General features: G+C 54.9%; 1 protein-coding gene across 2 annotated transcripts in view; it reads left to right on the top strand.

Moving 5' to 3' along the window:
* The window catches only part of mdn1 (midasin AAA ATPase 1), a 42,856-nt gene that overhangs the window by 3,578 nt on the left and 11,960 nt on the right, over positions 1 to 27,318 (top strand). Inside the window, exons 11-76 of one of the 2 annotated variants that reach the window (XM_062467370.1) lie at positions 287 to 368; positions 572 to 667; positions 914 to 1,026; positions 1,532 to 1,680; positions 1,771 to 1,831; positions 1,937 to 2,148; positions 2,266 to 2,369; positions 2,466 to 2,610; positions 2,809 to 2,905; positions 3,005 to 3,118; positions 3,223 to 3,370; positions 3,659 to 3,766; positions 3,950 to 4,101; positions 4,342 to 4,520; positions 4,649 to 4,857; positions 5,139 to 5,285; positions 5,399 to 5,540; positions 5,907 to 6,041; positions 6,435 to 6,573; positions 6,782 to 6,920; positions 7,158 to 7,288; positions 7,370 to 7,508; positions 7,607 to 7,721; positions 7,842 to 8,102; positions 8,383 to 8,580; positions 8,695 to 8,903; positions 9,046 to 9,168; positions 9,326 to 9,523; positions 9,624 to 9,731; positions 10,128 to 10,316; positions 10,422 to 10,511; positions 10,639 to 10,902; positions 11,445 to 11,709; positions 12,070 to 12,229; positions 12,343 to 12,459; positions 12,555 to 12,763; positions 12,935 to 13,083; positions 13,209 to 13,408; positions 13,507 to 13,730; positions 14,148 to 14,261; positions 14,388 to 14,517; positions 16,148 to 16,254; positions 16,379 to 16,512; positions 16,815 to 16,975; positions 17,163 to 17,283; positions 17,492 to 17,699; positions 17,792 to 18,035; positions 18,140 to 18,263; positions 18,713 to 18,862; positions 18,967 to 19,181; positions 19,339 to 19,729; positions 19,829 to 19,941; positions 20,059 to 20,728; positions 20,868 to 21,029; positions 21,199 to 21,478; positions 21,835 to 22,118; positions 22,214 to 22,309; positions 22,517 to 22,611; positions 22,879 to 22,997; positions 23,149 to 23,307; positions 23,613 to 23,722; positions 23,823 to 23,896; positions 24,019 to 24,202; positions 24,540 to 24,690; positions 25,977 to 26,123; positions 26,314 to 26,440. In XM_062467370.1, the coding sequence (XP_062323354.1) occupies positions 287 to 368; positions 572 to 667; positions 914 to 1,026; positions 1,532 to 1,680; positions 1,771 to 1,831; positions 1,937 to 2,148; positions 2,266 to 2,369; positions 2,466 to 2,610; positions 2,809 to 2,905; positions 3,005 to 3,118; positions 3,223 to 3,370; positions 3,659 to 3,766; positions 3,950 to 4,101; positions 4,342 to 4,520; positions 4,649 to 4,857; positions 5,139 to 5,285; positions 5,399 to 5,540; positions 5,907 to 6,041; positions 6,435 to 6,573; positions 6,782 to 6,920; positions 7,158 to 7,288; positions 7,370 to 7,508; positions 7,607 to 7,721; positions 7,842 to 8,102; positions 8,383 to 8,580; positions 8,695 to 8,903; positions 9,046 to 9,168; positions 9,326 to 9,523; positions 9,624 to 9,731; positions 10,128 to 10,316; positions 10,422 to 10,511; positions 10,639 to 10,902; positions 11,445 to 11,709; positions 12,070 to 12,229; positions 12,343 to 12,459; positions 12,555 to 12,763; positions 12,935 to 13,083; positions 13,209 to 13,408; positions 13,507 to 13,730; positions 14,148 to 14,261; positions 14,388 to 14,517; positions 16,148 to 16,254; positions 16,379 to 16,512; positions 16,815 to 16,975; positions 17,163 to 17,283; positions 17,492 to 17,699; positions 17,792 to 18,035; positions 18,140 to 18,263; positions 18,713 to 18,862; positions 18,967 to 19,181; positions 19,339 to 19,729; positions 19,829 to 19,941; positions 20,059 to 20,728; positions 20,868 to 21,029; positions 21,199 to 21,478; positions 21,835 to 22,118; positions 22,214 to 22,309; positions 22,517 to 22,611; positions 22,879 to 22,997; positions 23,149 to 23,307; positions 23,613 to 23,722; positions 23,823 to 23,896; positions 24,019 to 24,202; positions 24,540 to 24,690; positions 25,977 to 26,123; positions 26,314 to 26,440 (10,890 nt within the window). Of the gene's footprint in view, positions 1 to 286; positions 369 to 571; positions 668 to 913; positions 1,027 to 1,531; positions 1,681 to 1,770; positions 1,832 to 1,936; positions 2,149 to 2,265; positions 2,370 to 2,465; positions 2,611 to 2,808; positions 2,906 to 3,004; positions 3,119 to 3,222; positions 3,371 to 3,658; positions 3,767 to 3,949; positions 4,102 to 4,341; positions 4,521 to 4,648; positions 4,858 to 5,138; positions 5,286 to 5,398; positions 5,541 to 5,906; positions 6,042 to 6,434; positions 6,574 to 6,781; positions 6,921 to 7,157; positions 7,289 to 7,369; positions 7,509 to 7,606; positions 7,722 to 7,841; positions 8,103 to 8,382; positions 8,581 to 8,694; positions 8,904 to 9,045; positions 9,169 to 9,325; positions 9,524 to 9,623; positions 9,732 to 10,127; positions 10,317 to 10,421; positions 10,512 to 10,638; positions 10,903 to 11,444; positions 11,710 to 12,069; positions 12,230 to 12,342; positions 12,460 to 12,554; positions 12,764 to 12,934; positions 13,084 to 13,208; positions 13,409 to 13,506; positions 13,731 to 14,147; positions 14,262 to 14,387; positions 14,518 to 16,147; positions 16,255 to 16,378; positions 16,513 to 16,814; positions 16,976 to 17,162; positions 17,284 to 17,491; positions 17,700 to 17,791; positions 18,036 to 18,139; positions 18,264 to 18,712; positions 18,878 to 18,966; positions 19,182 to 19,338; positions 19,730 to 19,828; positions 19,942 to 20,058; positions 20,729 to 20,867; positions 21,030 to 21,198; positions 21,479 to 21,834; positions 22,119 to 22,213; positions 22,310 to 22,516; positions 22,612 to 22,878; positions 22,998 to 23,148; positions 23,308 to 23,612; positions 23,723 to 23,822; positions 23,897 to 24,018; positions 24,203 to 24,539; positions 24,691 to 25,976; positions 26,124 to 26,313; positions 26,441 to 27,318 lie in introns of both variants that reach the window. The other variant, XM_062467369.1, reaches the window with a different exon arrangement.

Raw genomic sequence — 27,318 nt, 5'->3', positions numbered from 1 at the left:
GTTATAGAATCGAAGAGGGAATTTTTTTTACACACATGAATGGATATGCTGACAACTATATTCTGTCATTTTAGTTGTGTTCTGTTTGCATGGATCGATGCAGTTAAAATATGTGCGCTGCCTTGAACTGTTTATGATCTGTAATGCCTTTATGCAGGTGTACCGTAAAAGTACCAAAACAAAGTTGGCCAGGCAATTCTGCTGTAATAGCTTTGATACATGGTCAGGACTCGTATGTTACGTATTTTCATGTACTTTATCTTGTTTTGTTTGTGCTGCTTTACAGGGACTTGCTCAAGTGGTGTGAGAGGATCACCGGTAACTTTGACAGCAGCTCCTCAGCTACAGCACAGCATGTCTTTCTGGAGGTTCGCTCTCAATCCAGTCATCAAACAATTACGTCAACCTGTTTCAAACAGATCTCTCCTGGTTGTGGTTTTGATTCGAACACGTTATACCGCCGCTAAATACTTCTACTGCAGACCATTAGAAACGACTACATTAGCATGGATGTACTTCTAAAGTATTTATACTCTTCTTTTAATATAAGATAATGCTTTTCCCGCTCCAGGCTCTGGACTGTTTCACAGCTATGCTGTCACGACCAGAGAACCGTCTGCGGGTGGCTGAGGTCATCGGGAGCAAGCTGAATATCTCCAAAGAGAAGGTACCACAGCGCTTCCCTTGCCTGCTTACAGACCTCTCAACGTACCAGGGACATGTTCCATAAAGTCATAGGAGTCAGGTGGCTGAGCGGTGAGGGAATCGGGCTAGTAATCCGAAGGTTGCTAGTTCGATTCGACCCTACTTGCCTTGGGGGGAATGTCCCTGTACTTACTGTAAGTCGCTCTGGATAAGAGCGTCTGAATGACTAAATGTAAATGTAAGTGCTCTGGTCACTGTGTGCCCCCAGGCGCAGCATTTCTGCCAGATGTACCAGCCTGGCATCTCTGTGACCGAGCTGGAGGCCACTGTGGGCCGAGTTGCTCTGGTCCGGAAGCAGAACGAAGTGGTCCGGCTGTGCGTGTAAGTTGGGCATCCTGCCTCTCGTCCCTGGTCGTGTGCCAGTCGCTGTGCCAGTTGCTGTGCCAACATTTAGTCAGAGCAAATAGACTCCCTGCTGGTAAATTGAATAAACATCAAATTGATCCTTAAGTACACTATGGTAAACCAACAAATATTCGGTCTCGAAGCAAATCCCCCAAAACGATTGATTCTTTCTTTTACCCCATCAGATGTACTAAAATGCATTATTTGCTTTTAAGTGCAGCCCATTGGAATAGTTGGGTTTCATCAACAGTGGATGAAATAAATTAAATGAAATGGGTGTTTGATTAATTGTTTCGACAGTGGGTGAATTGAATGAAATGGGTGTTTATTGATCGCAGTTGTTTCAATAGTGAGTGAAATAATTAAATTAAATGGGTGTTTAATAAAAAAAATACCTGTTTCCAGTTAAAGTATGGATAAGAAATAGAGAAGAAAATGTAAGTAAAATCCAAATAAGTGTTCTTTTTCTGGGTGTTCATAGTGAGAAGCAGACCTTCGCAGCCACACGCCCCTCTGCAGTGCTACTGGAGCAGCTGGCAGTGTGTGCGGTGAAGGGAGAGCCCATCCTGCTGGTGGGAGAGACCGGCACTGGCAAGACGTCCACCGTGCAGTACCTGGCTGGCCTTACAGGTGAGACACGGGCAGAAATGTCCTTGGCCCTCCTCCAGACTCCCCTGAAAACTCCAACACGTCCCTTTTTCTCTCTTCCCTACCCTCCAGGACACAGGTTAAGGGTGATAAACATGAACCAGCAGAGCGACACTGCCGATCTTCTGGGAGGGTGAGTCACTGAAGGCTGTAGCCTAGTTCTTACCTGCACAGTCCCACACCGACCTGATCAGAAGGGGGTCCATCACTTTTCCTTGCTGATGCGGATCTTTTCCAGGTACAAACCTGTGGACCACAAGCTGATTCTGCTGCCACTGCGCGAGGCCTTCGAGGACCTGTTCTCCCAGTCATACTCCCGCAAGCAGAACCTGACCTTCCTGGGTCACGTGCAGACCTGCTTCAGGGGCAAACGCTGGCAGGACCTGCTCAAACTCATGGACCACGTGTGCAAGTCAGCCCTCACCAAAGAGTTGCAAGAAAAATCTAATGGTACTACCTCCCAGATATTTAAAAACACCTTTCTAAGCGAACGGATCATTACACACCTTGATTCTGGACTTACGGCTGTAAATATTCCCGTGGTGTGACTGTGTGTTTCCCCCCCAGCTGCCTTGTTGCAGGAGCAGTGGGAGGCATTGGCGCTGAGACTGAGCCAAACACAGCTGCAGATCAAAGCATGCGAGACGGCCATGGTCTTCGCCTTTGTGGAGGTAACACAAGGATCCCTACGGACGCACCTCGCTCCCCTCACACGAGTGTTACTCACCCATTACATTGTGATCCTTACCGAGTGTGTGTGTGTGTAGGGGACTCTGGCCCAGGCGGTGAAGAAAGGAGAATGGATCCTGCTGGATGAGATCAACCTAGCGGCGGCTGAAACCCTGGAGTGTCTGAGTGGGCTCCTGGAGGGCAGTGCTGGCTCTCTGGTGCTGCAGGACCGCGGAGACACAGGTGAGCTCAATACTGCACTCTGACAGGATCATACCCCACTGCACCATGATCCTAAATGAAGCCCTTCGTCTGTCTTAAGTGCTGTGCTGGTGCAGGATCTAAATGACTGCAATGCACACAATGATTCCCTTCTGTTTTTGAGATGTGGTCTTTTGATGCCGCAATGGGAATATCACCTTGCCTCTTCTCTTTGGGCAGAACCTATCGTTCGCCATCCGGACTTCCGTCTGTTTGCCTGCATGAACCCAGCCACCGACGTGGGCAAGAGAAACCTACCCCTGGGCATCAGGAACCGGTGAGAAGCTCTTAAGATAACCAGGTGTGGTGGACGGCTGAACCTCTGAGCGTCTTCACAACCTTCCCCTCATGTTCCTGGTGTCCCAACCCCTCTCAGGTTCACCGAACTGTACGTGGAGGAGCTGGAGAACGAGTCGGACCTGAGGATCCTGGTCTCAGACTACCTGAAAGGCCTGAACCCCTCGAAGGCCGTCATCAACGGCATCATCAGGTGAGGAGGAGAAGCGCCTCCCTCTGAGACGTCATGAGAAGTATCTGCGCATTGTTGATTTCATCTCAAACTGTTTGGCTGACCTGGTGACTGTTTGCGTGTAGTTTTTACCTGGCGGTGCGCAAGGAGGCTAACAGCCACCTGGTGGACGGTACGGGCCACAGGCCTCACTACAGCCTGCGGACGCTGTGCAGGGCCCTGAAGTACGGGGCTTCCAACCCCTGCTACAGTGTCCAGCGCTCGCTATATGAGGTGAGAGAACAGGGCTCGGCCCAAACTGACATTCTTACGGATCTCGCTGACTGGGGAGTCAGGTGGCTGAGCGGTGAGGGAATCGGGCTAGTAATCCGAAGGTTGCCAGTTCGATTCCCGGTCATGCCAACTGACGTTGTGTCCTTGGGCAAGGCACTTCACCCTACTTGCCTCGGGGGAATGTCCCTGTACTCACTGTAAGTCGCTCTGGATAAGAGCGTCTGCTAAATGACTAAATGTAAATGTAAATGACTGTGCTTGAAATGTGACGTGCTGTGTTTCTGTCAGGGGTTCTGCATGAGCTTCCTGACCCAGCTGGACAGGAGCTCCCATCCCGTCGTCCAGAATCTAGTTTGTCAACACATCCTGGCGGGAAACGTCAAGTGTTTGAAACAGGTAATGCAGCACGACAACAAACCAAGGTCATGTAGCAGACCCAAAGGAGTGGAGGGACTTCCTTAAAGCTTAAAGTGGAAATCACGTGATTCTAAAAAGCTTTCGGGAAACCTGTCCCGTCTTGAACCACCCTGGTTTTCTGATCCACCGTGATAGTGAGCAGGTGTCGTGTGTCTCCTCCAGCCTATTCCAGAGCCCTCGGGGCGGGTCTGTGTGCAGATGGAGGGCTACTGGGTGTCCCAGGGGGAGATGGAGCCAGCTCTGGACCCCAACTACATCCTCACCTCCTCTGTCAAGCTCAACCTCCGTGATCTGGCCAGAGTGGTGTCTGCAGGGTAGGAAAACCTCCACTAACCCCCCTCCCCCACTAGTTTGCTTATTGGGATTAGTGGTAGGGAGCTTCTCATGGGACAACTGGCCCAGTTAAGAGTCAATTATCCTCTAACCGTACACCACAGGTCAATTTAGTTTGCTCCAGGCACTTGGCCGTTCCTATAGAGGTCAAACTACAAAATCGCTTGTTATCACTGCAAACGGGTTGTTAGAGAATCACACCATTTGTTTGCCTCCTTCAGGAGCCATCCCGTCCTGATCCAGGGAGAGACGTCTGTGGGGAAGACCAGCCTGATCAGGTGGCTGGCGTCCGCCACAGGGAACCAGTGTGTGAGGATCAACAACCACGAACACACAGACATCCAGGAGTACATGGGCTGCTACTCCTCTGACGACGGGGGAAAGCTGGTCTTCAAAGAGGGTATCAGACATTTAGATACAGCCCAGTCAAATCCACGGAAAGACCCCTTCTCTCCCTCCCACCAGAGCCTCTGTCAGGGTCATAGTGTAACATTACTGTGTGTGTGTGTGTGTGTGCTCTCTCTCCAGGCGTTCTCATTGATGCTATGAGGAAAGGCTACTGGATCATCCTGGACGAGTTGAATCTGGCCCCCACCGATGTTCTGGAGGCCCTGAACAGACTCCTGGATGACAACCGAGAGCTCTTTGTAGCAGAGACCCAGGAAGTGATCAAAGCCCACCCCAGATTCATGCTCTTCGCCACCCAGAACCCTCCAGGCCTCTACGGGGGTAGAAAGGTGGGCCTTGTTGTGGCTTCAGTAGATTAGTGGTTAAGGGTTAGTGTTGACAGGCGCTGGTTGGTTGAGTCTCTTCATTTTTAGAAATGTTTAGTCATTTAGCAGACTCTCTTATCCAGAGCAACTTACAGTCAGTACAGGGACATTCTCCACGAGGCAAGTAAGGTGAAGTGCCAACGTCATATCTTTTGCACGGCCAGGAATCGAACCGGCAACCTTCTGATTAATAGCCCGTGTCCCTAACCACTCAGCCACCTGACTCCTCTTCCTTTCTTCCCCAGGTCCTCTCCAGGGCGTTCAGGAACCGCTTTGTGGAGCTGCACTTTGACGAGCTGCCGAGCGGCGAGTTGGAGGTCATCCTCCACCAGAGGTGCAGCCTCCCTCCGTCCTACTGCACCAAGCTGGTCCAGGTCATGCAGGACCTGCAGGTGAGCGCTAACCACCAGGGACGCTGCGTCTTCAGCCAGCTCGCTGCAGGGTTTCATCGCACATGTGACCTTTGGGATGATCGCTCATGTGACCTTTGGGATGTGTGCTCCAGTCCCTGCGCAGGGGATCGTCTGTGTTTGCGGGGAAACATGGCTTCATCACCCTCAGGGACCTGTTCCGCTGGGCAGACCGCTATAGGCTGGAGGAACAGACAGAGACGTCGAGGGATTGGCTGCAGCATTTGGCTGACGATGGTAACACCGGATAGTTACAGAAACGTAGATGAGACCGATTCTAGCGGTGGGGGAAAAAATCGATTCACATTTGAATCGCGATTCAGTCTGCTAACGATTCAGATCGATTAAAAAAATGTATGGGAATCAATGTGTTTTTATTATGCTTCGCTTTTGTATATATATATATTTTTGTTGTTGATTTTTTTCAAAAAATCTCGGAAAAGTTGTGAATCGATTTCGAATCGAATCGATCTGAATCGAATCGTGAGGTACCAAACGATTCCCACCCCTAACAGATTCTGTCTCACGGGCCGAACGACACATAACCCACCGTGTCTTCCAGCTCTTGTAGTTGTAAACCGGACCTGCTTGTGTGTCTGTCAGGATTTATGCTGCTGGCAGGCCGAGTGAGGAAGGCAGACGAGGCGGCCATCATCCAGTCCATCCTGGAAAAGCACTTCAAGCGGAGGGTGAACCCTGACTCCCTGTTCTCTGAACAGCAGGTCACCACTCAGTTCAGTGAGTACAATCAGAGGACAGAGCATCATACTGTGCCAGAACCAATGCGCCGCAACGCCACAGTCTGACCACAGAACGACCCTCCATTTCAGCTCAATAGGTCAACTGCACTGTCTGCATTATTCAAGCACTTAAACTTTACAAAATATGAAATGGCTCTCAACTAAACCAGCGGTTGACATTTTAGGTAAACACTATGAGTATGAACTCTTGAGGTGTTGAATCACTGTTCTATGTTGTCTATCAGGAGTTAGATCCTGGAGTTTCTATTGAGTGTGAAGAGCGTTGCGTGTTGTGCAGTGTTGCATGTGGGGAGTTCTCCACTCAGTGGGACATTAGTATTGGCCAGAGTGTTAGGACCGATTAGGAGTTGTGATGTGGTCTGCACGGCAGGTCCTTTCGTGGACAGCATCGCGGGCGTCCCCGAGGAGTTCCGTCACGTGGTGTGGACGCACAGCATGCGGAGGCTGGCCGTCCTGGTGGGGCGAGCGCTGCGATTCGGAGAGTCGGTCCTCCTGGTGGGAGACACGGGGTATGGAACTGAAACAGACACCGACACACACAGACACACACACAGACACACACAGACACCGACACACACAGACACACACACACACAGACACACACAGACACCGCACAAACTCAACTCGTCTGTCTGATCTCCGAGTGGAGTGAAAGGGAGCACTTCTGAGGGCTGAAGTTTTGTGGTTTTTATTTATTGTTTTTTATTTTCTTCTTAGGTGTGGAAAGACGACCATCTGCCAGCTGTTTGCTGCCCTGGCAGGACAGCAGTTCTTCTCCCTGAACTGTCACCTGCACATGGAGACATCAGACTTCCTGGGAGGGCTGCGTCCGGTCAGACACGCCGGGACACATCAGGTACAGGCTTGCATGGGAATTGCTTCATTTAAAAAAAATTATAATTTTAAATTAATTAAAATTAAATTAGCTAAATTACAGGTTAGCCTATATGCTACACTTAAATGTAGCTGAAAACCCTGGCAGCATAATCTTGGTTACAACCCTAGTCGGGTACCTCCAGACTAACTGCAGGTAAAGCAGATAGGAAGTCCTAACCCCCTGCTGGTACTGCCTGTGTGCTGTGCGGCGCTGCAGGTGGACGCAGAAGACGGCCGTCTGTTTGAGTGGCAGGACGGGCCTCTTGTCCAGGCCATGAAGGAGGCAGGGGTGTTCCTCATGGACGAGATCTCCCTGGCAGACGATTCTGTGCTGGAGAGACTCAACAGGTGGGCACGCTCTCTCCGTCACGGCTCTTAGCTCTCCCTCACACATGAGCGTCACTGACCTTTGACCTCTTCCCCTCGCAGCGTTCTGGAGACGGAGAGGTCCCTGTTGCTGGCTGAGAAGGGCAGCGGGGATGATGATGATGTGGAGGTGATCACAGCGGCGCCCAGCTTCCGTCTGGTGGCCACCATGAACCCTGGAGGAGACTTCGGCAAGAAGGAGGTAAAGCTCTTAAATGTAGATCCTGAAAGATCAGCCATCATGGCTTCTGGTTATTTAAACCATACTCTCTTGTTCTCTGTGTGTGTGTGTGTGTGCAGCTTTCCCCAGCTCTCAGGAACAGGTTCACCGAGATCTGGTGCCCTCAGACCAACAGCCGTAGTGACCTGGTCCAGATCATCCAACACAACCTGCGCTCAGGCCTCGCCATAGACGGTACCCCAGCTCCTCTCCTCCGCTCAGTCTGTCTCACGTCTGGAGCAAAGCCCTCCTCCTCCGCTCTCTCTCTGACGCGTCCCTTAACCCTGACGACGCGCCCTGTCCCCCTCCACGCAGGCGGAGACATCGCTGAGCTGATGCTGGACTTCATCGACTGGCTAACCAGTCAGGAGTTCGGACGGCGCTGCATCCTGAGCGTGAGGGACATCCTGTCCTGGGTCCACTTCCTGAACGTGGTGTGTGAGCGTGACATGGATGGCTTTATGACCATGGGGGCGGAGGAGAATGAGGAGGAGGCTGAGTGGGACCTCAGGCTGGACACCATCACTGCCTTCATCCACGCTGCCTGTCTGGTGTACGTGGACGGCATCGGATCAGGTCAGACACTGCCACACGACGCTGACTCCACCTGTGTAAACTCAGGAAGTGCTAGAATCACATGACTCAAGTGTCCTCCTCTTCCTCATTTCCTCTTCTTTCTCTCCTCCACCCCCTCCTGCCCTCCTTCTTCTCTCGTCCCCCTCCCCTCCTCCTCATCCCCCATCCCTCTCCTCCTCCCCTCCCCCTCTTCCTCCTCTCCTCCGCCTCCCCCCGCCTCTCTCCCCCCTCCCCTCCTCTCCCCCCCCTCCCCCTCCTCCCCCGTGTTGTTACCCACCAGGCACGACGGCGTCGTCAGCTGAGAGTGCGCTGGTGGCTCGCCGGTCCTGTCTGGGCTTCCTGCAGCAGAGACTGAGCAGGGTCACCCAGCTGGACCAGGAGATGCTGGACGCCCTGCGGGTGTACGACACCACCCTGCCCAGGGAGCCCCAGCTGGGGGATGACTTCTTCGGCATCGACCCCTTCTACATCGCCCTAGGTCTGGACGTTTTTTTCCTCTGGACGTGTCCTGCAGTAGTGTTTCCATAGCAGGTTCTCTGCTGTGTCTGGAAATGCAGGTCGACTTCATCTTTATTTCCCCTCGACCCTTCAGGACCAGCGACTGAGAGCCGGAGCCTGTCAGACTACGCCCTGGCCGCGGGCACCACTGCGGTGAACGCCCAGAGGATCCTCCGAGCCCTGAAGCTCCAGAGGCCGGTGCTGCTGGAGGGCTCCCCTGGCGTGGGCAAGACCAGCCTGGTGGCAGCCCTGGCCAAGGCCTCTGGGAACCACCTGGTCCGAATTAACCTCTCTGAACAAACGGTAAGCCCCTGTTCCCCAGTCTCTCAATGTTTATGTTAGCCAGAACATCTGTGCTTCTGCTGCTATATAATGTCTCAAAAGAGACGGGTGGACTAGCGATCACTCCCTGATCGGTTAATGATGTTGTTTTGTCCCGGGGCAGGATGTGACGGATCTGTTTGGGACTGACCTGCCTGTAGAGGGGGGGAAGGGGGGAGAGTTTGCTTGGCGAGATGGTCCTCTTCTGGCTGCACTGAAGGCTGGTCACTGGATAGTCCTGGATGAGGTACGATATCTCCCACAACCTACTGTATTTCAGAGTTATGGAATTATGTTATAGAGTTATGTTATGGAATATGGAGTCTTTGTGTTCATTAGATGTGTATGTATGATGTTCCATGTGATGCTGATATGAATGCTTGTGGTTTTCTTTTCTTCTGTAGTTGAACCTGGCTTCCCAGTCAGTTCTCGAGGGCCTGAACGCCTGCTTTGACCACCGCTCAGAGATCTATATTCCGGAGCTGGGAATGACCTTCCAGGTGCAGCACGAGAAGACCAAGATCTTCGGCTGCCAGAACCCCTTCATCCAGGGAGGGGGGCGCAAGGGACTCCCCAAATCATTCCTCAACAGGTTCACTCAGGTACTGTAGACGTGAGCCAGCCAAACACACAGAAACATGATCACATTATTATTATCATAAAATATATGTAATTATGTAATTGCACTCCTGCCTTTTACAGGTGTTTGTGGACCAACTCACCAGTGAAGACATGGAGTTTATCGGGGACTCAATTTTCCCCAACATCGACAAGCAAATCACCTCTAAAATGGTGCAGTTCAATAACCGGGTAGGTTAAGGACTCGTGTCCCTGGTCCAGTCAGAGCCTCTGGGGTTCAGTGCGACTCTGGACTGACCTCGTCTGTCCCTCTGTGGCCAGGGTCCAGCAGGGTTAGATGTCCTCGCTTGATCCCATTGTGACAATAAAGGACAATACCCGCCAGTCTGTCCCAGCAGTTGGCATCGTTTCCCTGCCCATAGAGCTATTCGTGGAAATTGGTTCACTGTCCCAAGTTCACTGCTGGCTTTGTTTTATTTTGGGGGGGCTCTATGAGCTCTGTGTGGTCCACTGGCTTCTGAATACACAAGCCACTTATCTCTTCTCCACTGCTTTGTCCTATATCTGGTCACAAACCATCCTTCTGTGTCCTGCTCTGTTTGTCCCTCCTCTCCCTCCGTCCCTCAGCTCGTGCAGGAAGTCTCTGTGGAGAGGAAGTGGGGTCAGAAAGGAGGCCCCTGGGAATTCAACCTGCGAGACATGTTTCGTTGGTGTCAGCTGATGCAAGCCGACCAATCGCCCGGCTTCTTCAACCCAGGTCAGCATGTGGGTGTGGTGTACGCAGACCGGATGAGGACAGAGACAGATAAGGCCCAGGTATGTACAGCCCTGCTGTTTACTAACTTCTAGTCTTGAGTTGTCTGTGAAACTTGATGCTAGTTCAAAGCTGTCAGCTCTTCTCATGAATACTCCTCTGTTCAGGTGCTGTCTGTGTTCCGGAAGGTGTTTGGTGAAGATTTTGAGCCCTACACTGGTTCAAGGCAGTTCCACATCACACCACTTAACCTTCAGGTTGGTCACAGCCTCGACACCTCATCCAGTGCTATACGGAAAGCAAAAAAAAAAAAAAAGGTTTATATAAAAACCCACAGATGTGTTAAAAAGTGCATAAAGTCATCCCCCCGCCATGTTCCCCCAGGTGGGCTTCTCAGTCCTTCAGCGCAGTGGGGGGGCCCCAGTGGTCCTGGACCCCCCCCTGTCCATCACCCACCAGGCCCTCCGGCCTCTGGAGTCGGTCATGAAGTGTGTGGAGATGGGCTGGATGTCCATCCTGGTGGGCCCCACAGCCAGCGGGAAGACCAGCCTGGTGCGTCTGCTGGCTCTGCTCACAGGCCACCGTCTCCGGGTCATGGCCATGAACAGCGCCATGGATACCACGGAGCTGCTGGGAGGGTTCGAGCAGGTAACTCATCAACCTGGGACAGCTGCCTTCACCCTGCAGAGCAGCCTTGGTTTTATAGCTCAGGTTTGCCTGGTGTTCTCCTCTAAAGCGGCTTAGTGCGAACAGAGGGGTGTGGAAGAAAGCCTAACTAACTAAGGGAATCTTTCTAGTGTAATAACCTTGAAAGGGAATATTGTCAGTGTGCACTAACTTTGAAGGGGATCTTGGTAGTGAGGGTGTGTCCACAGGCAGGAGAGGACGAGTGAGAGACACAAAACGAAGCGATTAGCAATGTAGCCTCCTGAATATTTCAACAACAGCTCAGGACAGGCTTCAGGCCAGGGCTCCCCCAAGGCGGGCGGAGCCCAGTTGAGTGATGTTGGTAGGTCACAGCCAGACGAGGCCCCTGACTGACTCACCCGGTTACTTCCTTGTTGTGCTAGCTGTGTTACGCTTGCTAGTTTAAATGGCCCACAGGCCCACGTGCCGCGTGCGTGAACCGTTTTTTTCCAATTCAAACCGAGAACGCGACGCATTAGAGCCTGCTTCTGCGTTTCCCCCAGGTGGACATCATGCGGCCATGGCAACAGGTGCTGGAGACGGTGGACTACGTGGTTGCCATGGTGACGAGGCGGGGCCTGATGTCGCTGGATGGGGCGGTGCAGGACACAGAGTTCCTGCTGAAGACCTGGAGCCTGTTCTGCCGCTGGCTGAAGGACGAGGGTCTGGAGAGCACCGGGGGGACGGTCACCTCGGACGCCCTGAACAAGCTGGAGGTCATCATCCTGCTGCTGCAGAAGCTCAACACTAAACTCAAGGTCTTCACAGGTACGGCCCCCCTCACACGCTGTGTTCGGCCCTTCCATGAACGGCTGTCCTGTTTAAAAACAAACTGACTGCGTGCTAATGTCGCTGGTGTGGTTAATGTCACTGGTGTGGTTAATGTCGCTGGTGTGGTTAATGTCGCTGGTGAAGTTATATTTCATTGTTTGTTTTTTTTATCCTTGTTGCATTCATGTTTAAATGTTGTTTGTTTTATTAGAAGGATGCCATGACCCAGATTCTAATAAAACAAACAAAATGTAAACATGAATGCAACAAGGATCAAACAAACAATGAAGTAAAACCACAGCAGCTACAGTAAGGTGAGTGGAGGCCCTGTGTGATGGGCTGCACTGTCGTCCTCAGACATGTCCAAGCTACAGATGGACTTCACCCTTCTGAAGGAGCGTCTGGCCCAGCTGCAGGACGGCTGGACCAACGGAGGCTTCGAGTGGCTGGATGGGATGTTGGTGCAGGCCCTGCAGGCTGGGGACTGGCTGCTTATGGACAACGTCAACTTCTGCAGGTGAGGGGAGGACCCCGGGGTGAGAGGAGGGGGTTACGGGCATCCAAGAGCTTCAGCCAACCTGAGCAGAGAAAGAGTCGACGTCAGTGTGACTTAAATTTGTTTGTGTTCAGCCCCTCGGTGCTGGACCGCCTCAACGCCCTGCTGGAACCGGGCGGCTGTCTGACCATCAACGAGCGTGGCGTCATCGACGGGACCACGCCCAGGATCACGCCTCACCCCAACTTCAGGTACGTCACACAGAGCTGGAACTCCTGGCTCAGCACACGGACAGCAACACCTGGGGGCTCAGCCTGACGTGAGCTGGTGTCCCGCGTTCCTCCAGGCTGTTCCTGACCATGGACCCCACGCACGGGGAGATCTCCAGGGCCATGAGGAACCGAGGGGTGGAGATCTACGTCCCAGGAGAACACGAGGGTGTGTGCTGGGACTCTCTGGACCTGAAGACTGTGCTGCACACAGTGGGAGTGACCGGGGACTGTGTGTGTGATCTGCTCATTGAAATCCACGCTGACATCAAGACCACCATCTGGGGTAAGCTTCCAGAGACGGTCCTTTACTTTGAAAACAGGAGTGGCTGGTGTTTTCCCAGCCAATGATCAAGTGATCTAAACAGACAGATATGTAAGGATGGAAGTCTCTTCTCCCCCTCTCTCCCTCCCTCCCTCCCCCCCTCTCTCCCTCCCTCCCTCCCTCCCCGGCCAGACTCTCCTGCCTCCTCTGTGTCCTCCCTACTCCATGCTGCCACCCTGCTGTCCTGCCAGCTGCAGAGAGGTGTGGACCTGCCCAGCGCCCTGCAGCACTCCTGTGGAGAAGCCTACTCCCTCTGCCAGCGCACCACCGCCAGCCAGCGGGTACCAACAGCACACGCCACCTCCACTCCTACCAGTCCAGCCTGTCTGTCATCACAGTCCTCGACAGCACAGCAGGCCAAAGCCCAGGTGTTGACGCTTGTTTGTTCTGCTGTGTCTCTCTGCAGCAAGCCCAGCAGGTGATCGAGAGACGGCTAGCCATCCTGGACACAGAGGACTGGGGGAGCGGGCTGCTGTGTGCCGGGGTGTGGCCGGACGGCTTCCCCTCCGCGCTCCTCTCCACCGAGGACTCCTGCTTCTCCTCCGTCCTCCGCGACGGACAGGTCCTGTCCTTCTGCCTCAACACCCTCAGCCTGCAGGGCAAGAGGTCAGACACTGGACCACGCTCACGGGTATCGTAGAGAAGGTTTGGTTTTGGGGCTACAAGGCTGATGTCTGATGTCTCCCCCTTGTGTGTGGAACCAGGAGTCGTCCGCTGAGCCTGTGTGACCTCCAGAGGGCGCTGCAGAGCGGAGGGGCCCACGAGGGCCTGGTGTTCTCTGGAGGGGTGGTGGACCTGGAGGACGGGGACACCCTGCGCCTCATCCCCACGGCCGTCAGGCTGCTGACGGAGAGGGCCTCCCACAGCGACTGGATCCTGCGCAGCAGCTGGCTGGCCCACCTTGGCAGGAGCTACAAGTCCGCCCCCGGTACGTCCCAGAGATGGAGCCACAGACAAGCAGGCAGTTGGAGCGTTAATATCAGGGACATTAGGTCCTGACGGTACACTCACATACTTAATATGTCAACTTCGTTGCTCTGGAACTTTCTGTGAGGGAAACGTATGTGCTGTGTACCAGGGATGCTCATTTAGAAACTAAATTCTGACCGATCACCGACGCTCGTTAATGACCATCAAACTATTAACCAACAATATGAAAATGTAGAATGGACAGTGTCTGTGACCCATTAAAAATATATATATATTTGTGGCGGTAGGCAGAGGCGGAGCCAGACGTTGTAAAAATGTTGGCCAGCCCAAACCAGCTTTAACAAATGTGTGTTCGTACTTTTACTCTGTAAACATACTTGAAGTCTAATATTTTTTCCGCTCTGCTTGTTTGCAGATCCGGCGCTGGTGCAACTGGAGGCGGGAAACCGAGCTCTGAAGGCGGTGTTCTCCAGCAAGCTGATGGTCAAGGGCAAGAGCCTCACCGAACTGCTGCAGCCGCACAGCACAGGTACCAAACACACACCCGCTAAAACACTTCTACATCAACACAAAAAGATTTCACAAACAAATGAAAAAGTTTGAGTGCTTTTGAGAGCTGCAGTGTTGAGGTTAACGGCGTCTGCGATGTGGGTAGATGACTACAGGATCCTGGTGGACATGCGATGGAACAAGCAGTATCTGGACATTCTGGCCAACACCTGCACGTTTGAGGATGAGGAGAGGTACACGGAGTTCATGGAGGCCCTGAACGCCGTGGCTAACAGGTACGTGCTCGCTAACAGGTACGTGCTCGCTAACAGGTACGTGCTCGCTAACAGGTACGTGCTCGCTAACAGGTACGTGCTCGCTAACAGGTACGTGCTCGCTAACAGGTACGTGCTCGCTAACAGGTACGTGCTCGCTAACAGGTACGTGCTCGCTAACAGGTACGTGCTCGCTAACAGGTACGTGCTCGCTAACAGGTACGTGCTCGCTAACAGGTACGTGCTCGCTAACAGGTACGTGCTCGCTAACAGGTACGTGCTCGCTAACAGGTACGTGCTCGCTAACAGGTACGTGCTCGCTAACAGGTACGTGCTCGCTAACAGGTACGTGCTCGCTAACAGGTACGTGCTCGCTAACAGGTACGTGCTCGCTAACAGGTACGTGCTCGCTAACAGGTACGTGCTCGCTAACAGGTACGTGCTCGCTAACAGGTACGTGCTCGCTAACAGGTACGTGCTCGCTAACAGGTACGTGCTCGCTAACAGGTACGTGCTCGCTAACAGGTACGTGCTCGCTAACAGGTACGTGCTCGCTAACAGGTACGTGCTCGCTAACAGGTACGTGCTCGCTAACAGGTACGTGCTCGCTAACAGGTACGTGCTCGCTAACAGGTACGTGCTCGCTAACAGGTACGTGCTCGCTAACAGGTACGTGCTCGCTAACAGGTACGTGCTCGCTAACAGGTACGTGCTCGCTAACAGGTACGTGCTCGCTAACAGGTACGTGCTCGCTAACAGGTACGTGCTCGCTAACAGGTACGTGCTCGCTAACAGGTACGTGCTCGCTAACAGGTACGTGCTCGCTAACAGGTACGTGCTCGCTAACAGGTACGTGCTCGCTAACAGGTACGTGCTCGCTAACAGGTACGTGCTCGCTAACAGGTACGTGCTCGCTAACAGGTACGTGCTCGCTAACAGGTACGTGCTCGCTAACAGGTACGTGCTCGCTAACAGGTACGTGCTCGCTAACAGGTACGTGCTCGCTAACAGGTACGTGCTCGCTAACAGGTACGTGCTCGCTAACAGGTACGTGCTCGCTAACAGGTACGTGCTCGCTAACAGGTACGTGCTCGCTAACAGGTACGTGCTCGCTAACAGGTACGTGCTCGCTAACAGGTACGTGCTCGCTAACAGGTACGTGCTCGCTAACAGGTACGTGCTCGCTAACAGGTACGTGCTGAGTCTCAGTCTGACCGCTGGAGTCTCAGTCTGACCGCTGGAGTCTCAGTCTGATCGCTGGAGTCTCAGTCTGATCGCTCGAGTCTCAGTCTGATCGCTCGAGTCTCAGTCTGATCGCTCGAGTCTCAGTCTGATCGCTCGAGTCTCAGTCTGATCGCTGGAGTCTCAGTCTGATCGCTGGAGTCTCAGTCTGATCGCTGGAGTCTCAGTCTGATCGCTGGAGTCTCAGTCTGATCGCTGGAGTCTCAGTCTGATCGCTCGAGTCTCAGTCTGATCGCTCGAGTCTCAGTCTGATCGCTCGAGTCTCAGTCTGATCGCTGGAGTCTCAGTCGGACCGCTGGAGTCTCAGTCGGACCGCTGGTGTCTCAGTCGGACCGCTGGTGTCTCAGTCTGACCACTGGTGTCGCTGCGATGGGGAATGAGTCACCGGGTGTGTTTTGTGTTTTCACAGGATTGTCCTGCAGATGGACAGAGAGGAGAGGGCTGTCATCTGCACCTGTGCCATCAATGCATCAGCACACAACAGCGCCCTAAGACTGGCCACCGCGTTCTCCAAAGGTACCCAAACACACAAGGAGCCCAGCTGAAACACACTTCCACCTGGACGCTTAAAAAAAAAAAAACACAAAAAAAGTTACAGGATGTTGGTGTTGATTCCTATTTTGTTTTCCCTCACCTGAAGGGACAGTGGACATCGGTCACCTGCCACACCCGGTGCTGATACACCTGCGCTCCTTTTTCGACCTATGGGACGACTTCATCCTGCAGGGCATCCAGACAGGCCAGCCCTACATATCAGACCACCTCATGTTCGAGGTCAGACTCCAGGCATTACACCCTAGTCACTTAATCTGAAGGCTCCTTATTGCGTCTCATAAACCTCAATCATGGCTGCTGTGTGTATAACTGTGTGTGTGTGTAACTGTGTGTGTGTGTGTGTGTATAACTGTGTGTGTGTGTGTGTATGTGTGTAACTGTGTGTGTGTGTGTGTATAACTGTGCGTGTGTGTGTGTGTATAACTGTGCGTGTGTGTGTGTGTATAACTGTGTGTGTGTGTGTGTATAACTGTGCGTGTGTGTAACTGTGTGTGTGTATAACTGTGTGTGTGTGTCTCCAGGTTCTGCAGCTGCTGCAGTGGAGAGACCGCTTCTGGGACGTGTGCAACACGCTCCCCGCAGACTCCCAGGGCGTGTCGGTGCTGTCGCTGCACTGGCAGTGGGTCCAGAAGCACCTGATCTTACGGCTGCCTCATCTGCTCCTGGGGGACGGAACCTACGAGTGAGTTTATCCTCCACAGATCCCCCACACTCTCCCAGACACCACCCTGGTGAGAGGCTGTGCTCAGGCTGCTGTGGTCAGGCTGCTGTGGTCAGGCTGCTGTGGTCAGGCTGCTGTGGTCAGGCTGCTGGTCCAGCTGTGTGGTCCGGCTGTGTGATGGTGACGTGAGGTTTCTCTTGTCTTCCAGAGGGCAGCAGGAGCTGCAGACGGTGTCAGCTGCCATCCAGACGGTCCTGTCCACCCCGGTCACTGTGGCCACTGCCCTGAAGGGCATCCAGAAGACACTGGGAAAACCACTGCCCTTCAAGGTACAGAGAATGTCTGATCACAGACCTCCTAATGCTTCCTGTTAATCTTCCTGACGTGTTATTTCGAAAAGTCACAGTACTGGATGTTGACCCATCTTCACCTTATTGAGAAACATTTTAAACAATAAAAAAAACATTAAGGAACAATAAGAAACAACAATACTATAAATGTGTAATAAAAAACAAAACAAAAAACACCCTCTTTCAGTTGGAGTCTGTGGCCGAGTGTGCGTCTCGTCTGAGAGTCCTGAGCCACATCCTGGATGTGGGGGACCTGAGGCTGGACGGCTCGTCCAGGAAGCAGGAGGTGACCCGCCTCCAGGAGGCTGTCCTGGGCCTGGAGACCAAGGAGAGGCTGCTGGAGGCCTGGGGCCTGGTCCTGCTCGCCAACAACCAGCTCGAGCCGCAGAACTCAGGTCGGCTGAATCACACGGCTTCCAACGTCGGCCGTCGGGAAAATGTTCTGCGCCTTGGCTTCCTCTGATGTCTGTTACGTCGTGCTCCCCAGGTGTGCTGGAGAGGTTGGTGTCCTGCGTGGAGCAGCAGCAGGGTCACATGACCTCCTGCGGCCTCCTGGAAGTTCGTCCGTCCGTGACGGGAGACGGCCAGCCGGCAGACAGCGCCCCCGCCTGCAGGGAGGTGTTACTGCAGCTGCGCCGCAGGGCCCAGCTCTGGCCGCTGGTGGAGGAACTGGCCCTTCTCAACCAGCTCCGGCTGTGTGCAGACCTGCTGCAGATGGCCCTCACGCAGGGGTAGGGAGGAGTGGAACGCCGTGGGGAAGGAGGTGGTTGGCCATGTTTGCTCGCTGCAGTGTTGTCTCGTCAGGGTTGAATATCTGGTGGTGTTGCTTCCTCAGGGATAGGGACAGGGAGGACAGCATGAGGAGGGAACTCTCCCAGCACCTGCGCTTCTGCCTCCAGTCCACTCCCATGAACGTCAGCCAGCTGCAGCCTCTCTGGTTCCTGCTCAGCAGTGACCGGGTCAGTGAGACTCCCTGTTTAACCTTTCAAGCGCCAAAGCGTCCTTGTTTCTGTCCTGTGTGGTGACCGTGTTTCTGTCCTGTGTGGTGACCGTGTTTCTGTCCTGTGTGGTGACCTTGTTTCTGTCCTGTGTGGTGACCGTGTTTCTGTCCTGTGTGGTGACCGTGTTTCTGTCCTGTGTGGTGACCATGTTTCTGTCCTGTGTGGTGACCATGTTTCTGTCCTGTGTGGTGACCATGTTTCTGTCCTGTGTGGTGACCGTGTTTCTGTCCTGTGTGGTGACCGTGTTTCTGTCCTGTGTGGTGACCGTGTTTCTGTCCTGTGTGGTGACCGTGTTTCTGTCCTGTGTGGTGACCATGTTTCTGTCCTGTGTGGTGACCGTGTTTCTGTCCTGTGTGGTGACCGTGTTTCTGTCCTGTGTGGTGACCGTGTTGCACTCCTCCCCCCAGCCTTCGGAGGAGCTGCAGTTTGTGTGGTGCGAGCTGCTGTCTGAAGCCCTGGCCTCTCTGTGGAGCAGCAGCGTGACCTCTGACCCCGAGCGCTGGCTGAAGTGGGACCCCCTGAGTCCAGAGACCCAGATGGCAGCAAAGTCATCTCTGGTACCTGACAGCACGGTACCGTAGCTACAGTGTAACGTCTAATGGTGTTCTAATCGGAATGTAAAGTTGAAAATAACTGTATGTATATGTTGTTTCCTTTCCAGGGTCCTGGCATGCTGAGTAAAGCTGTGTGGTCGCACTGCATACTGGGAGTTCTAAGCAGCATTGAGAGTGGGGGCGGCTGGGACCCCACAGGGATGTCGCTCCTTTCGGCCTCCAGGGTCACCCTCGGGGAGTGGCGGGAGAGGAGCCAGCAGCTGCAGGATGTCAGCTCCCTGCTGTGGAACAACATGGCCATGCCTGCCCTGGCTGAGTGCAGGTACACACACTGGGCGGAAAACACACCTGACATGACATTCAGAAACAATCCAAAAGAGATCTTCCTGGAGACGAGTCTACCCGCTGGCAAACTGCCAACATGTTCAGTGAGACTTTGGGCCGTTAGTTTCACGGTGTTCCTGTGTTTCCCCCCGCAGACGAACAGACAGCAGGCTGCAGGGGGTGGTGCTGCGCAGGCAGCTGCAGAGCATGGCCGACCTGCTGCCCCCCGCCCTGCAGGAGGGCTACACCGAGAGCTGTGAGAGCCTGGTGGAGGACCAGGACCCCCTGGTGGCTGCCCAGGAGATCCAGACCGTCCTCAGAGACTTCCTGGCCCCCAGCCTGCTCCCCGAAGGCATGCTGGATGCCCTGCTCACCGGCCTGCAGCAGTACGTCCAGAACAAGGTCCAGCCCGGGCCTAGTCCGGCCGCACGCTCCGGGGTGTTCTGGGTCAACATGGGCCTGATGCACATGAAGGTGTGGACCCCGCAGACCATCTTCGACCCGGCCGTGAAGCGAGCCTACAAGCTGAGCTACTCTCAGGAGGAGGTGGGTTACCCCTCCAGGACGCCGCACGGCTCTTCCATGTTTCTCTGCGTGTTTTAACGTTTTACGCTAACTGGCTGTGTGACCGCCTGTGTTTCCCAGCTGGCCTTGCTGCAGGAGGAGTGGAGGGGGCGGAGCCTGGCGTCGCAGCTGCTGACGGGAGCAGAGCTTGGGGAGAACAGCACCACCGACGGCTTCCAGCACCCTCGCATCAGGTCAGGATCAGGACAGCTGTGGCCTGGACACGCCGAGACCCACTCGTGTCAAACAGCTTTAAGCGTTAACCACCGGGAGGATTGTGTCCTCTCGTTAAGCATCTCCCTCCCGCTCAGGTACCTGTGGATCCGGATGCAGCAGGTGAAGGAGCAGATCGCAGAGCTGTCCAGGAAGCAGGCGTGTCGCCCGACAGAGCCGCAGTACGGCAGGCTCTTCCAGGAGCTGCAGCACTACCTCTGCAGCATCGGCCAGCCTGCCGCCGTGGAGGACCTCCTCTCCCACCTCCTGAAGGCCCTCCAGGGGAGCGGGCCCAAATCCAGGTCGGGGATCCAGGGCCTGCTGAAGGAGGAGGCTGTGTGGCAGGCCTCCCAGCAGCGCTTCGCCCACAGGCTCCATGAGGACTACCCGCTGTACCCTGACGTGGTGGGCCCCCTGCGGACCGCCATCCTGCAGCTCCGACACGGCATGAGGCTGGTGGCTTCCCAGCTGGCCTCCTCTCTCACCCCCATGCCAGGCCTGCCCAAGCTGGTGTCCTGCCTGCTGGCCTTCCCCTCCCTGTCCCCCAGCCTGCCCTCCTACCTGGCCAGGGCTGACTACCTGTGCTCCCGGGCCTGTGTGGACGTGCTGCGGGGCCTGGCCAAGCTCCTCCCCCAGCAGGACCCAGCACGCACGGTCCCTGAGACTTCCACCCTGCTGCTGAACGCCCTCCTGTACGTGCAGTGCCACGCCCTGTCCACCGGGGGGCTGAGCCAGGATACACACAAGCTCTTCAGGCACATCTGTCAGGTGCGCTAGCGTGGGCCTCCATCACCAGGTGGAGGGGGGGGGTCTGAACGAGCACCAGGGTTTGTGGTGCAGTGTGTGATGCTCTACCCTCCTCCTCTCTCCCCCCTACCCCTGCCCTCTTCTCTCTCTCCCCCCACAGGCGGTGGTGAACGAGTGGGACGAGCAGGAGAGAAGGGCCAGGGAGAAGGAGCAGCTGGAGGCCAGTCTGTACCGCCATCGCAGCCGTCTCCACGGGACGGGCCTGAGCGAGGAGGAGCAGGATGAGAGGGACTACAGACGCAGCTTCCCTCAGTACAACCAGGTACCCCTCTGCTTCTGCTGGTACCCTTTGCCTGTGCATACCCCTCTACCTCTGCTGGTATCCTCTACCTCCGCTGGTCTGTACAGGACGTGCTTGTTTTACTCTGGCTGGGTTGAGCTAGTCTGCTTTGCAACGGCGATTCTGATCCCTTCTCTTTGGGTCTCGTCAGGACTTTGCTGACATTACCGGCCCGGACACTCTGGAGGGGCCGGCGGAGGCGGGGCTAGAGGAGGAGGAAGTCCCGGAGGATGCGGGCGAGGCTGGTTTCCTGTCCCCGGCCTGTATGAACACCATGGTCCAGGTCCATCTGAGCCTCTGTCTGGGATACTCACAGTCGCTGTGGTACCAAGGCAACCCTCCAGCCAATCACAGCAAACATCACATCAAAGCCCTGGTCACTTCGTACCAGATCACAGCTCCTGTGATGGCCCGCTTTTATCACCTGCTAGGTGGGTGCTGCCACTGAACGATTGATGGATCAAAGCCGGAGTCAATTGCTGTTTGTGAATCCCAAGGGGAAAATGTTCTACTTGCGTCTAATTTAAATGTACTAAATGAGAGCTAAATACGTGTTCATTGTATTTATCTTCGTGTCCACAATTGGAAGTGCTATTTGAAATGTGTATATGTTGTACAATCACACGCTTTTTGACATTGAAGTGTGTCAGTACTTCTACTTTGTAAGCATACTTTAAGTTCAATATTTCTTCCATTAAGGATACCTTATGGTGAATTACTAATCTAATCTACTAATCCCCCACCTCACCCCACTCCGCCCTGCCCCCACCTTCCTCTCTGTCCTCAGACTCTGAGCTGGACCAGCATCTAGCCTGCACCCAGCTGCTGCTCAGCTCCCTGCTCCAGAACACGGTCCAGGGCCCCGGGGCCTCGCCTGCCAGCCCGGGGGCCTCCCCCGCCGGCCCCGGGGCCTCCGACGCCGGCCTCAGCCTGCAGCCAGACGGGCCCTACGACTTCTACCAGCAGCCCAACATGAGCGAGGCTCGCCGCTGCCTCCCTGTGGTGGAGCAGCTGGCCGTGGCTGTCAGACAGAGGCTAGACGACTGGCCTGAACACCCCGCCCTCATCCAGGTGGGACACCCCCCCCCCCCTGTGTCAGCTGAGTTGAGAAGGATGTGTCGTTCTGTTCCGCTTCAGTGTGTCAGTCTTGTGTGTTCTTGCCCCAGCTCACCGTGGTGATGGAGAGGATCCTGAGCTTCAGTCTGGCCAGCCCTCTGGCCAAGTTCCTCAACGGCCTGGAGATCCTGCTCAGCAAGGCCCAGGTCAGCTCCCTCCCCACAGCCCACAGCTGGCTCTGTTTCTCTGTCTCTTTGTCTTTCTGTCTTTCTTTCTTTCTCTGTCTCTCTCACTCTCTTTTTCTGTTTCTGTCTCTCTCACTCCCTCTCCATCACTCTCGCTCTCCCTCTCTCTGCAAGTGTTATGTAATCATGTTTTACCTGTGGAGCTAACCCCCCCCTCCCCCCTGCCAGGACTGGGAGAACAACGCCAGTCGCTCCGTGTCTCTGCGCAGGGAACTGGAGCCTGTCACTCAGCTCATCATCCACTGGCGCAAACTTGAACTGAGGTACGGGTCCTGCCGTACGGGGTCCTGCCGTACGGGGTCCTGCCGTACGGGTCCTGCCGTACGGGGTCCTGCCGTACGGGGTCCTGCCGTACGGGGTCCTGCCGTACGGGGTCCTGCCGTACGGGGTCCTGCCAGCGCCCTCTGCTGGTGGGCAGGACTCATGGCTGACTTTTTTTTCTTGTTTGTTTTTTTTGTCTTTCAAAACAAACCCAGCAGGGTGCAACACTGAACCGCCATTAAAGTCGATTTGTTTCTGTTGCTTCCTAGCTGTTGGTCCAGCAGTCTGGACAACGCCCTGAAGCGCCACACGGAAAAATCCACCAAGCACTGGTTCTCTCTGTACCAGCTTATCGAGAGGTACCTGGAGGAGCAGAGGATGGATGCAGGTAACCAAGCAACCCTTCCACAACATCTCGCCCAGTTTCTAAATCTCCTCAATGCTATTATCATTTATTATGCAGTTAATTGTATGAATGTTTCTAAAGATATTTAGGATCTAAGAAGTGCTAACCCTGTGTTTGTGTGTGTGCTGTCCAGGGGAGGAGGAGTTGGAGCCGCTGTCACTGTCCTCCGTGTCCTCCACGCTGCAGGCCTACATGGAGGGCTCCTCCCTGGGGGAGTTCCACCCCCGCCTGGCCATGCTGCTGGGCTTCCACTGCCACCTGCTCCTCCTGGCCCCCAGCCAGCAGGGACAAGGTCTGCCTCGCTCCTCTCCCCGCACACCACCCACACTCAGACCAGCCTTACTCAGCCCTGGTCCTCAGGGAACTCCTGTCATGCGTGTTCTAGATGTTTCCCTGCTGCAACCCAGATTCAGACGAGTGGGTTGTTATCAAGCTCTGTGGAAGCCTTTAAAACACTCAGGGCTCACGAGGACCAGGGCTGAGGAGGGCTGATTTAGTCATGTGGTTTCGTCAGTGTGACTGTATGAAACTGGTATCTTGGTTCCATGGCTGCTGTTGTAACAGCTGTTCTGAGTGGGGTTTGTTTTTGCTACACAGAACCCCTGTGCCACTTGCTGTGGAACCTGCACAAATACTACAGCCAGTTCTCTGAGTGCATCCAGACCAAACTCATTCAGATCAGACAGCCCATTGAGAAGGAGCTCAAGGTATGCTGGCAAGAACTTTGCCACTAACTATAGAGTACATAGATGTTTTGAGATGCCAGTAGTGGCATGCAATGCGTACTAACAAGGTGTACCCCTTCAGGACTTTGTGAAGATTTCCAAGTGGAACGATGTCAGTTTCTGGTCCATCAAACAGTCAGTGGACAAGACCCACAGGTACGATGGATTTACATCTCCTCCAGTAACCGTGGCTGCTTCTATAGCATTACAAACATCAGCCCCTTTGAGGTATGTTGTGATAAGTATAGTAGAATGACTGTCTTTCCTCTACCACTCAGAACCCTCTTCAAGTTTGTGAAGAAGTTTGAGGCGGCCCTGTGCAGCCCCTGTGCCCCAGCGCTGGTGGAGCAGGGCACTAGTGCCAGCCTGGACACTGTTGATGCCAACCCAGAGGAGACGCCCCTGCATCGGGTCCACCGGGCCCTGAAGATCACCCTCCCTGGCAGGGGAAGAGACCTCCAGGTATCCCGTCACAAACTAGCCACCACACAGCAGAACAACCTTTAGTGTTAAAGGCACTTAGCACTTTGAGATTTGTTTTCAAATGAAAAGTGCGTTAGAAATACAATGTATTATTATTTGTCAAGAGTGCGCCAACGCACCTGATTCAAGTGACTGAGTTGTTATCGATCTCTGCGGAAGCCTGGTAACGACCATTCGTTTGAGTCAGGTGTGTTTGAGCAGGGAAACATCTAGAACATTCAGGACCGTGGACCCTGAGGACCAGGATGGGAACACCCCTGGTCTAGATGTATACGTGGAGGAGGTTGTTGAAGGTGTTTGGTGGTGTGTGTTTCAGAGCGACGTCCCAGAGTCGAGTCACCTGGCTGACCCCTCGTCCCTCCTGGTCCGCCTGCCTCACCTCACCAGGAAGATGAAGAACATGAGCGTCCAGCTGGTGAAGAACAACCCCCTGCCGGAGCTCTCAGAGGACCTGGACATGTTCACCGGTAAGGAACCGTGCCTCTCTGAGTCCTGTTGGTGTGAGAGGGGAGGAGGAGAGGGAGGTGTTGGTGTGGGTGAGGAGGAGAGGGAGGTGTTGGTGTGGGTGAGGAGGAGAGGGAGGTGTTGGTGTGAGAGGGGAGGAGGAGAGGGAGGTGTTGGTGTGAGAGGGGAGGAGGAGAGGGAGGTGTTGGTGTGGGTGAGGAGGAGAGGGAGGTGTTGGTGTGAGAGGGGAGGAGGAGAGGGAGGTGTTGGTGTGGGTGAGGAGGAGAGGGAGGTGTTGGTGTGGGTGAGGAGGAGAGGGAGGTGTTGGTGTGGGTGAGGAGGAGAGGGAGGTGTTGGTGTGAGAGGGGAGGAGGAGAGGGAGGTGTTGGTGTGGGTGAGGAGGAGAGGGAGGTGTTGGTGTGAGAGGGGAGGAGGAGAGGGAGGTGTTGGTTTGGTGAGGAGGAGAGGGAGGTGTTGGTGTGGGTGAGGAGGAGAGGGAGGTGTTGGTGTGGGTGAGGAGGAGAGGGAGGTGTTGGTGTGGGTGAGGAGGAGAGGGAGGTGTTGGTTTGGTGAGGAGGAGAGGGAGGTGTTGGTGTGGGTGAGGAGGAGAGGGAGGTGTTGGTGTGGGTGAGGAGGAGAGGGAGGTGTTGGTGTGAGAGGGGAGGAGGAGAGGGAGGTGTTGGTGTGAGAGGGGAGGAGGAGAGGGAGGTGTTGGTGTGAGAGGGGAGGAGGAGAGGGAGGTGTTGGTGTGAGAGGGGAGGAGGAGAGGGAGGTGTTGGTGTGAGAGGGGAGGAGGAGAGGGAGGTGTTGGTGTGAGAGGGGAGGAGGAGAGGGAGGTGTTGGTGTGGGTGAGGAGGAGAGGGAGGTGTTGGTGTGGGTGAGGAGGAGAGGGAGGTGTGGGTGAGGAGGAGAGGGAGGTGTTGGTGTGGGTGAGGAGGAGAGGGAGGTGTTGGTGTGAGAGGGGAGGAGGAGAGGGAGGTGTTGGTGTGGGTGAGGAGGAGAGGGAGGTGTTGGTGTGGGTGAGGAGGAGAGGGAGGTGTTGGTGTGGGTGAGGAGGAGAGGGAGGTGTTGGTGTGGGTGAGGAGGAGAGGGAGGTGTTGGTGTGGGTGAGGAGGAGAGGGAGGTGTTGGTGTGGGTGAGGAGGAGAGGGAGGTGTTGGTGTGGGTGAGGAGGAGAGGGAGGTGTTGGTATGAGAGGGGAGGAGGAGAGGGAGGTGTTGGTATGAGAGGGGAGGAGGAGAGGGAGGTGTTGGTGTGAGAGGGGAGGAGGAGAGGGAGGTGTTGACCGTGGGAGCTGGATGCTGTTTCAGGGGAGATCATCAGTAACCTGCAGGACCTGCAGAGCTTGACGGTGGACATGAAGGCAGAGAAGGACAGGCAGAAGTCCGAGGTGAAGCACATCCTGCAGCAGAAGCAGAGAGCTCTCTCCGACCTCTTCAAGATGCTGGCAGAGATCGGTGAGTCCCCCCCCGCCTGTCCTCATTGTATCTCGGTGTGATGAAACTGCACCTCTCAGCGGTCAAGGTTGACCTTGACTCGACCTCTGAGGACGTTTGTGTTCCTCCTCCGTTGAGACGAGCGTTGAGCTGCGTAGCGTGGGCGGTGAGAATGATGATGATGATGATGGTGGTGTGTGTGTGTGTGCAGGCCTGTCGTACCGGAAGGGGCTGGCGTGGAGCAGGACAGCCAGCCCAGAAGAGATGCTCTGTCTGCTGCCTCTGGAGCTCTCCACCGCCCTGACCACCGTCAGGACCCAGGAGCAGGCTGAGAACACGTACGCCACACACACTCCACACACACACCTCTCCACACACACACACACCCCTCCACACACACACACACACACCCCTCCACACACACACACCCCTCCACACACACACACACACACACACCCCTCCACACACACACACCCCTCCACACACACACACACACACCCCTCCACACACACACACACACACCCCTCCACACACACACACCCCTCCACACACACACACACCCCTCCACACACACACACCCCTCCACACACACACCCCTCCACACACACACCCCTCCACACACACACACCCCTCCACACACACACACTCCCCTCCACACACACACCCCTCCACACACACACCCCTCCACACACACACCCCTCCACACACACACACCCCTCCACACACACCCCTCCACACACACACACACCCCTCCACACACACACACACCCCTCCACACACACACACCCCTCCACACACACACCCCTCCACACACACACCCCTCCACACACACATCCCTCCACACACACACACCCCTCCACACACACACCCCTCCACACACACACACCCCTCCACACACACACACCCCTCCACACACACACCCCTCCACACACACACCCCTCCACACACACACACCCCTCCACACACACACACCCCTCCACACACACACACCCCTCCACACACACCCCTCCACACACACACACCCCTCCACACACACACCCCTCCACACACACACACCCCTCCACACACACACCCCTCCACACACACACACCCCTCCACACACACACCCCTCCACACACACACCCCTCCACACACACACACACAGAGAGAGCTATTTCCTATTTAGTTGATGATGTGTGACTCTGTAATTGAGTCTAACAGGTGTTTTTCTTTCCTC

The sequence above is a fragment of the Osmerus eperlanus genome, chromosome 8 (assembly GCF_963692335.1).
Source record: "Osmerus eperlanus chromosome 8, fOsmEpe2.1, whole genome shotgun sequence".
NCBI classification, from domain to species: domain Eukaryota; kingdom Metazoa; phylum Chordata; class Actinopteri; order Osmeriformes; family Osmeridae; genus Osmerus; species Osmerus eperlanus.
Note: the sequence above shows the minus strand (reverse complement) of the source record. Positions and strands in the feature narration are given on the sequence as shown.